The sequence below is a fragment of the Octodon degus genome, unplaced genomic scaffold (assembly GCF_000260255.1).
Source record: "Octodon degus isolate 3935 unplaced genomic scaffold, OctDeg1.0 scaffold00017, whole genome shotgun sequence".
NCBI classification, from domain to species: Eukaryota; Metazoa; Chordata; class Mammalia; order Rodentia; family Octodontidae; genus Octodon; species Octodon degus.
The window spans coordinates 16,185,779-16,196,178 of record NW_004524593.1 but is presented as its reverse complement, the minus strand read 5'-3'; the positions used below and the strand labels follow the sequence as shown (position 1 = coordinate 16,196,178).

The 10,400-nt window shown below is 48.7% G+C and overlaps 1 protein-coding gene across 1 annotated transcript in view; it reads left to right on the top strand.

The window, feature by feature from the left end:
• The window catches only part of Ptpn14 (protein tyrosine phosphatase, non-receptor type 14), a 171,736-nt gene that overhangs the window by 97,211 nt on the left and 64,125 nt on the right, over positions 1-10,400 (top strand). Inside the window, exons 4-5 of the mRNA XM_004626869.2 lie at positions 7,839-7,936; positions 10,215-10,282. Of these exons, the coding sequence (XP_004626926.1) occupies positions 7,839-7,936; positions 10,215-10,282 (166 nt within the window). The remainder of the gene's footprint in view (positions 1-7,838; positions 7,937-10,214; positions 10,283-10,400) is intronic.

The following is a 10,400-nucleotide window of genomic DNA, read 5'->3' as shown; positions in this document are numbered from 1 at the left end:
GTGTCAGTATTAGTCCTTAGTGTATTCACGAAGCTGCGCAGCTGTCTCCAGTCTAGTCTCGGTACACATGGAGTCATTCTTTGTTCTCCCCTTCCCCCAACCTCAGGCAGAAAACAAACTACTTTTCTGTGGTTGTGAGCGTATGTACCTATTCTGCACTTGTCACGTAAATGTATGTAGAGTCATATAAGGTTTGATCTTTTGTGTCTGACATCTTCCACTTAACATAATGTTTCCAAGTTCCTCTGGGAGGTAGTGAATATCCATGATTCTCTTTTTTTATGGCTCAATGATATTTCACTATTTGGACAGACCACGATTTTGTGTGTCCCTTCATCTGTTAGTGGCCACTGGGTTGCTTCTGCTATGGTGAACGGTGCTGGTGACGCACTCGTCCTTATGTGAATGTCTGTTTTCATTATTCTTGAGTGTATACCTAGCAGTGCAATTGATGGGTCATGTAGCCATCAATGTTCACACTTTCTGAGACACCGCAGAACTTTTCCGGGTCATTGTCATTTTAATTCAGAGTGGAAGAGACTTGGCTTCCACTTCAACGTCCAACATGGTAGCAGAGCTTGCCTTTTCTTTTCAAGGGTAAGTAGTTCTTCTCTTCTTGTTGCATTTCCCTGGTTCAGGGGATCGGCCCTGCAGCAGCGCTTTCAGGCTTGTCCTGCCCTGTAGAGGCGGCTGCTGGGCGGAATCCGTGGATCGTTCCAGACAGGGCAGAAAACTAATGTCAGGACACGCCCTCTGCGGCTATCATGTATTACAGAAAACTAGTTTTCTCTTTTAAACAGAACTCCTGATGAAATTATAGGCTATAGTGGGGAATTTATTGTGCTTATAAACTGTACCTGGAGTCCTTGTAATTTGTTATAATTAGGGCAGGAGTTCAGGAGCCGCAAGCAGGCGGCAGGCCGAGGCATGCCTTTGTGGGCTGTGACACCTCCCTGTCACTGGCCTGTTCTCATCGGCATTTCAGGGCCTGTGTGTGTGTGTTTGTGTGCATTTAAACAAACATTACCCTTTTTAGGAAACAATTGCGATCCTTTGACTCACTGAAACTTCAGGAGTCTTGGGGAAAAGGGAGCTGTCTGTCCATTGGTCAGCGGGTGTCGAAAGCCTCAGCCGCCCGATTCCTGCCAAGGCCGCCGTGTCTGTGTGAACTTGGGTGTGTGCAGGAGCTTCGGTGTTCGTGGGCACACATGGGTTCACGCACACACACGGGTTCACATGCACACACGGGTTCTCCTGTGCTGTAGCAAAGGCTCTCAGGGAGCCTTTCCCTTTTAAGGTGATCTTTGCCAGAGTCACAGCTCGAATTGGGACGGTTCTATCTTGCAGGGCTGCGGGGCTGCTTATTATCTGTCCTTACAGACTTCACGGGCCGCCCAGTTGGACAGGGGTTAAGTAGGTAGACCTTTAAGTAGCACACAGACCAGGACCTAACCTGACTGGACCTCTGGAGTCGTGGAGTGAAACTCTTCCCAAGGGCTTAGAGGGCCGAGGGACGGAGGAAGGTTGGCCTTCAGGTTTATCTGGTTGTGCGCCTGCGCGTGGATGGTTTATCTGGCCCTGGCGGCCAGGTCAGTGTGGCCACCCTGCCCATTATCTGGACGCACAGCTCTGAGCGCCCTTTGGAATGGGTGGAATGTGCCCTCACAGGCCACGCATGCTCTCGTTCACCTACCCTCCTCGGCGCTCTCGTATCTCAGGATTCCAGGACAACTTGTCCTCTGTCTTCTCTCTTTGGTCTTTATAGGAGAGAAATGTCCACATTTGTTTCTTATTTGTACAACATAACACCAGCCAGAGAAAGCTCTGCTATCGGGTGCTTTGGGACACTGTGCACTGTCCTGGCAGATCTGGGCCCCGGGACCTCCTGGCAAGAGTCTTCCAGTGCTGCTACTTGTGGAAAAAAAAAAAAAAAATTAAAGCAAGTGATGGGCATTTCCTATCTTAGATTGCTCTTAGAGCAACGGAGAATCTGCAGCGCCTCCTGCCCCAGTTATTTTGTGGAAAGGAATGTGAGGGTGACCCTCTCTCCAAACTACACTGCCTATGGGTGCAGGAACCGGGTTGGTTTGGGCTGCAGAGGAGGGGTGCAGGGGAGCCCCGAGATGACCCCTGTGACCTGCGGGCCGTGTCACATCTCACACAGTGCTTCTGCTCAGCAGTGCTCCTCTCCAGAGGAGTATTTTTCTTGTTCCAGCCTTCCTTAGCTGGCAGAGATAGAGGCAGAGGCAGGACGGTGTTACTGCTCCTACAGCTCCACCGGCTGCAGTTAGAGCAGCCGCAGAAAGGAGTCTGCGTAACTTCTGTGACACAGAACGTGGAACCGTCTCGCTGCAAATGTTGGCAGGGACACGGGGACTGCTGTGGTGAATTGCATGACTGATTAATTGATCAGTGGATCGATTGATTGCATCAGGGTCTTGCTACGTAGCCCAGGCTGATCTTGAACTCACTGCATAGCCCCAGTTGGCCTCAAGTTTGTATAATCTTCCTACCTCAGCTTCCTCAGTGCTGGAATGGTAGGCCCGTGCCATCACGTCCGACTGTATTTTCCCTTTCAAAATTAACCTGCACTTAGCTGTACATGGAATTAGGGGCCCAGTTTGCACCTGCCGCTGGTAGAGACAGAGGCAGAGGCAGGAAGATGCTGCTGCTCCTACAGCTCCATGAGGCTCACAGCCCTTGTCTCGGTGCCAAGCCCACTGTGGGGCTTCATGTATTCTTTTCTGCTCGGCAGTTTGCCTTTAAGGTTTAATAGAAAAGCCCCGTGTTTCAGTGTTTGCTTCGTGTCCCAGGCGTGGCCAGCCATGGCCACCAGCGCTGGGGTGCAGGGAATGAGGTTCTCATGAACACCACAGGCAGTGCTCTTTGTGGCTGTGGACTTCAGTGAAGTTGAGGACTCCCCAGCCTGCCGTGGCAGGGGTTAGGAGGATCGCTGTGAGTTTTAGGCCAGCTTGGGCTACATAGAGAGGTGCTTCCTCAAAGCAGAACATCACCCAAAAGAACCAAAAAGAAGCCTTGTTACCTTGAGCAAGTCATCAAGCCGTTCTGCTCTTTCAGTACAGCTTCCTGTTCTAGACAGGAAGGGACTGGGCTTGAATTTTTAAAAGCCTTGCTTTGTTAAGTAGCTTAGGCATGGGCATGCTGGGTGGGATGAGACACCCACACGTCTCCCGGATTTTGCAAGCCAGAAGCTTCTCGCCTGTTGGGTGGGGGCGCCACGGCTGCTCCCAGGGCGCAGGCTCTCCCAGGGCTTTGCAGGTCCCAAGACACGGGTCACTGAGGCTCTGCTCCAGCCCGCCGGCCCCTCACACTCCCGCTTCGTGGCCCTGGGAAGTGAGGTCCACAACTCTGGCCTTGCTGGAGGGGCCCCTGCCAGCTGACCTCTGCAGGGGAGGTAACAATCTGCTGTCACCTTCAGACCTTCCTGTGTTGCTCTTCCCTTCTGGGCACTGCTGCCAGCCTGGGCATGGAGTACTGGCCTCCTGGTGGGAAGATGGTACATTCACTCCCTCCTGTGTGTTTGCAGGACAGTGCGGGACAGATTTTGTGGCATTTCTCAATTCAAGGGTAAGGCATAGACTTGCAGAAGGAAACGAAGGGGCCTGATTGCACATGCGAATTCCTCATATGCAAATTAAAAGCAGAGAGCGGTGCATCTCCATACACTGAGGCTCATGGCTGCTTCCGGGTGTACTTCTGAAAGAGTTCTTTGATATTTCTGTCGGAGTCACTGAATGCTCCATTGATGTGAAGTCATATGGCTTTTAAATAAAAACTTTCTTTTTAGCATCTTAGAGGAGAAAGGCACTTGGAGCGCTCACCCATCTTGTGACCAGGAGCCAGGAACCTTTCAGATAGATAAGGTCTCGGGAGATGGGGCTGCTGTATCTGTTGGTCCCGTTTGTGATGATTATCTGAACTGATTATTAGGGACACTTTTCTGTTTGAGCCAGAGAGGCCTGAACTTACCCTACCAAATAAGTCTTTAAACACAAAAAACTTTGAAAAGAGAATTTCTGTCCTCATTCAACAAGCAGAATTACCAATCCTTAGAGGGAGAGGAGAGTCCTAACTCGCACTAGTCATCAGACCTAAACAGGCAGATGGACTATTTCCTGGTCTTTGAATATGAAAAGTACTAAAAAAGTTTTCCTTGTGAGGTTGGAATTTCAAAGAGGTTCTCTCTGGAAAGTTGGCAAATATTTTCCTGGCATGAAGACTGGTTTTTCTTTCTTTCTTTTTTCCTTTTCCCCTCCACCCGAAGCCCTGACAGGGTGGAGTATACTTCCATGAAATTGCATGTTTCCAAAATAGAATTCACAGTTGTGTTTTACTGCTGGTATAATTGAATCTCAAATCAAAACTGAGTAGAACCCAAGCATTCTAAAATTAGAATTCCGGCTCCTATTCCCAACTCTGTTCTTCGTATGGGATGCAATTTTGATATTTTAGCAAAGTGCTTTTTTCTGTAGCAGTGTCCCAGCCAGCCCATTTCCACAGCAGTCTAAATTTCATCCTTGGCTGTGCACACTGATGTCGTCGTAAGAGTCGAAGTCGGTGTCATGTGGCGAGGGCACTGTGTCATTACTGCTGCCCCCATTCCCTTGTGGTCTGGGTGGCATCCAGGACACAACTCGGCTTTTCTCAGCGCCAGGCTTTCTGTCCCTGAACACCCCACCTCCTCAGCCGGGAGCTGTGTGAGAAGCGAGTGTGATCACGGTGCCCTGGGTCAGGATGGACGGTGGGCGTGAGGTGAGAGCAGGGAGGAGCCAGCCAAGGACAGCAGGAGCTGTGGCGCTGCCAGATCCTGTGTGACACTTGGTGGGTGGCCTGTCCTGAGGGAGCCCCCTGATAGGTACATGTTCGACGATCACTTCCCCTCCAGTGTGAAGTTTAGAAAGGGTGTAGCTCTGGCAGATAATGCCGTGGTAAGTTCTTCCCAGAGTTTATTCCCTGGTTGGTGAGATGACGCACTTGAGAAGCAGGGCAGTGGTCCCAAAGGTGATGCCCAGCCCCAAAGGGCAGGCACTGCCTTAGCTTTCCCTGGGAGGACACGAGTCCCTAGCCAACCCAGCTCACCGGAAGTCCTTAGCAAGCGCAGTACCCGTCACATTGATATCCACCCATCTCCCTGGCTTCCAGAGCAGAAGATAAGAGGAAAATACCAGGAAGCTTGCTGGGATGAGGTGACCTTTCATCGCCCTTTCTGACCTTGAGATCTCGGAGTGTTGAGGACCTCGTCATGCCTTTCTCAGGATGCTTTATGATTCCTTCCTGACTTGGGATTCCACTTCTGGATTCCTATGGGGAGGTTGTTCATTTGTTTGCTGGTTTGTTTTAGAAATCTTTCAACTTCATGGAAGCAAAGCACAATGAGACCCTCAGACTATATCCAGGGTGAGGCGAACACTTTTCTTGTTGTCTTCTGTTCTTGTACCCCAGTTTTGAAGGCGGGGTCTCCAGATGTGAAGTGGCTCACCTTCAGCGATGTACCCGCTTTCATAGCGCACTCTTGGCACTTCAAAGGGGTTTTGTTAACTCGAGGACCCTCTTCCCTGGCTGGATTTTTGCTGTGTGATAACTGAGGAGGTTACAGACGTGAAAGGCCTTCTACAAAAGACTCCCGGGTAGTTCCCAAAGACTCTTGAAGAGCAGCTTACCCGGCATAAATGAGGGGACTTTTTCCTGTTCCTTGAGAGCTGGCCCAGGACAGAAAGGGGAGTCAGAGAAAGCAAGAACCAGGCCCCAAGCTGGGGTAGTACCAAGGTGGCAGAGTGCTGAGAATTCTGGGGGAGGGGTGCTGGGGAGCAAGCAGGAAGTACGAGAGTCTTCCAGGTGGGTCCATGTCTTCCTTCTGCGGTTTGACCCAGGGGCCGCCCAGGGGATGCAGTAACACTGTGCATCATAAATTTGTTTTTCAACATGGATCTTTTACTTATTTCATATAATATAAAGCTACGCTTGGAGTTGTCAGAGTGCATGTTCCTTGAAGCAGAGGTGCTAAAGTAAAACCTTTTTGTTGGAGCCCTGGTGGCAGAAGACAGTTGGGGAAACTGAGATTGGTGGCTGTGGCCCGTTCAGACTTCCTGTCCTCTCTGTCCTGGGACCTCCTCAAGGGCTTAGCAGAAGAAAAAGCAGGAAGAAATTTTTACAGTTTGTTTTATTGTAGCAACTCAGAATGTTTTGATTTTTAAAATTTACTCTCTAATTGCATCTTTAAATTCATACAAAATTTTGCTTTGAAATTTTTACTTATGTGGATTCTCTCCTGTGAAGAATGGAGAGGTAGGTCATGGTTTTGCTTTTCCTTCCGTGATGTGCTATTACCAAACATTACCCTTAAGAGCAACTACATACACACACAGGAAGTAGCTATGGTTTTGTAGGGTGTTAGAAGTTATCCTACCTCGTGTTTCCCCCTTCTTAGTCTGTGCATGTTCAGAAAGAGTGAAAATGCCCCTATAGCGAAGGGTTTTGGATCCTGTGCTCCCAAATGTGACCTCTTTTCCTGTCTGCAGAGACTTAGGCACATAGAGGAATCATGAGTGATGAGATCAGAGTTGCCCGTGGCCCCAGCATGGATGAGGGGACACAGAGCTTTTCTTACCCACCAGGGACCAGCCTCTGAGGATCACTGGAGACACTTGTCATCCTTGTTCATTAATACCACCAGTGATGAGGACAGGAAGTAAGATGATTGGTCAACGGTGAAACCTGGAAATTGATTATGAATTTGTCAGATGGGAGGCCGGGTGAGGGGAGGAGGAAAAGGTTATTTTTCTTTTCTCTGGTGAGTTTCATAAAGAAGGGTTTTTAGTTGGCCCCTCTCGTATCTGTAGTTGTTTCACCAAGGCTTGGTGTGGCTTTGTGTTGCCCTGGAGATGCAAGAGGAAAGAAGTGGGGGCTAGGTGAGGTGTGTGGAATAGCTGTCGGTTAGAATTGTGTATTCCAGGGAAGCTGGGCTTTGGTCACCTCTGGTGTTCCTGTATTGAGCTATTAAAGTTATATTGAAATAAGCTTTGTAGTTCCTAGGTGACTTGGCAGCATTAGCCAAGAATGATGCTGGGCAGATGTGCCTTGGAAAGGTGACTGATACGTATGGGTGTGGTCAGAGGGTATGATGTCCTTGCTGGAAATGTATGTGGTGTGGAGGCTTCTAAATATTTAGAGCGCTGTGAGGTTACAGTTTTATTGGTAAGGAAGCAGTGCGCTGTGGTCGGAGGCTCAATGCTGTCTGTGGGCACATTCAGCCCGTATTTTTACTGGTAGGAGTTATATTTTGTGAGGAAGTTGCATTTGATCAGATTTTGAGAAGTCACAGATATGTAACGTGAAGCCTTGTTCTGCAAAGCTGTATGCTCTCCGTTAGCAGAATTATACATTACTTGACCCATTTGTGATCTGCTCTACTGCATTTAAAAGACGGCGTGCTTCTAGGATGTATTCAGGAAATGCACAGTGTTGGTGGAGCTTCGCCTGGGGCATCGTCCTTCACGTCCAGATTCAGAAGAGTGAGTCATTCGTGGTCTTCCTTAGGTAGAACTGGTCCTTGTCAGTAGCTCCTGCTGGTCCACAAGCAAGCGAATAGAGGGGAGCACTCTCAAACTCTGAATGACAGGACGTGGCACCGATGACATCAGGCAAAGACAAACCCAAGCACAGGTCACTTGCCGTCTTGCATAAAGATGACCTTTGTCATCGCCACCTGCGTGTCTTGCTTTGCTCCCTGCGTTTTTCACCCAGAGACCCGAATGTTACAGAAGTATGTTTCAAGCGTGTGTATTAATGGATGTTTCTTCTTCTCTTCCCACGAACAGATATCAGTATTACCTGCAAGTCAAAAAAGACGTGCTTGAAGGGCGGTTACGGTGTTCGTTGGAACAGGTGATCCGGCTGGCCGGTTTAGCAGTGCAAGGTAAGACAGGGATGACCAGCGCGTGAGCTTCTGCTGCAGTTTGGGCCTGGTGTCACTGGCTTCCCCTAGTGGAAGGTTACACGTGCTTAAAGCACTCTTTAAGAATGATCCCTTAGGGGCCAGGGAGATGGCTCAGTGGCATAAGTACCTGCCTGGCAACAAGCCCAAGGTCCTGAGTTTGATCTCTGCGACAAAAACAAAAACAAAAACAAAAAAAACAAAAAGGGAATGCACCCTTGGTATTTGGAGAAATCTTACATTAATATGAAAAATGAGCAATTTGGGGTCTTCCACCGGTTGGGTTTCTCAAAGCCGTTTGGGAAGGACTTGTGCTGGTACAATTACAGCTAGATTTGAAGGAATTGCAGCTTTCGTCCTGCTTTTAATTGAAGCTACATTTCAGAGTTCGTGGAACATTTTCTCAGAATTGTTCCACTGCAAACGTGGCCATAATCCATGGCTAGATGTAGAAATGTGCCACTGTCATGGCTTCTGGTGTGTAGTTTTGACCATCCTTGTGGAATTTATTCACGTACAGTAGGAGATAAATTTAAAATCCACAATGGTAATGTGAAACAACATATACAGCCATAAGTTTATATTTCAACCTGCCCTATTTGTATCAACCGGCTATGTTACTTACCTTCACTACTTGTTGTAAGTAGGCTGTGTGTGTGTGTGTGTGTGTGTGTGTGTGTGCGTGCGCACATGTGTGGTCAGCTCAGCCCACCCTGAGGGCAGGGTTGGCGCGGCATGTGGTGCCAGGGATCGAACCACAGTCCCTGCGCTTGCCTAAGCTTGCCTAAGCAGGTGCTTCAGACCACTGAGCTGTCTCACTGGCCCAGAAGACAGTCTTTTGACGGGCCTCCCTGTGGCTTTGGAAGCAAGCTCACAGCCAGGTGTGAGCCTGTCAACAGCTGAGCTTTTGCTGCACGGACTGTTACCGGCTTAGAGGCTGCCATGCGAGCTTCCCTTCTCACTCTTTGACCTCGCGTGAACCTTCTGGGTTCTGAGTGTCTGTGAATTCACCCTTCGCTCGGCTTCTTTCTTCGTGGGTGACTCACGGCGTGGTGATTTCTGCTGGCCACTCCGCTCCTGCACAGTTTGCACCTGTTGTTACTCTGGGAGGTGACAGAATACGCTGCGTCACATCTGTTAACTTGGTCACTGGAAAGAGAAGAATCGTGGCTGGTTATGGTAGAAGTAGCACTGGCAGCATTGTTAGGAGGGGGGAGCACACGTGTCACAGAGGAGCAGGAAGGTCCATTATGCGCCCCATCTTCAAATTAGACCCTTCCCCTTTTGCAAAGCTTTGATTGAAACGCACATCAGAGATACACCTTTGATGGAAGATCATGACTTGTGATTGAACTTGAAAAGAGGAGAGTGAGTCAATTTTGTCTTTTCTGTTTTATTGAGATGAGATCTATCTGTGTAGTCCAGGTTGGCCTCGAACTCAGAGCAATTCTTCTTCCTCAGCCTCCCAAATGCTGAGATTACAGACAAGTGCCACTGTTCCCAGCTGACTCTTGCTCTTCTTGACGCTGTCCCCAGTTGATAATTAGTTATGTGGTGCCGATACACTTGTGGGTGCATCTTTGCCATCTCTCGTGAGTTCTCTGTTGACCTGGGTGCGTATGTGTAGCTGGTCGTTCTAGGGCTGTTCTTGCCTTACAGAGGCCTTAATCTGTGTCCGTTGGATGCTGTGTCGGTATCAGGAGGCCAGGGTTCCACGGCTTCATTTCCCATGTGCTTTCGCACACCCTTGTGAGGTGAAAACAGGGCTGAACACTTTTTGGTGTCTTGCAACATGTGAAGCTGTTGAGGAGGTGTAGAGACGTTCGAGGCTGCTTGCCAGCAGTGATTTACAGGGGGAATTTCCAGCTGCAGATAGAGGACAGACCCACATGGGTTTGGCCCTGCAGTTTTCCAAATTAACCTCAAGTTAAAAAATCCCCTTGGCAGAGATCTTAAGAAATGGACTGGGGCACTTTATACAGTGAGAACTAGAGGTTTGTTTTAAGCTCTTAAGGTAGCCTTTAGGAATGGCTTTCATAGTTCTCTGTTCCTTCTGAAGATTGTGTAGTGGTGTCCACCTGTCGATATTTAGGGTAAGGGTCATACCTATGTCACAAACATCCTTGCCACTAATTTTATACAATAGAGGCACAGAGATAGGAGGAAGAAAGAATATCATCTGTGATGACAGGTTAGCCCTGTTGCATTCCAGCTCATTAACTGCAGTACCGGTGCCCGTCTCCCGTTCTTCTCTTCTCAGCTGACTTTGGAGACTACAATCAATTTGATTCTCAAGATTTCCTCCGGGAGTATGTGCTATTTCCTATGGTAAGTGCAACTTCTTTGCTTCTTAATGCTCTGCCTTCTTTGTACATTTAATTTTTCCCTTTGAAAAAAGGAATGATCCATGTACAGCATGTTCCCTCACAAGGGAAGTCCACACATT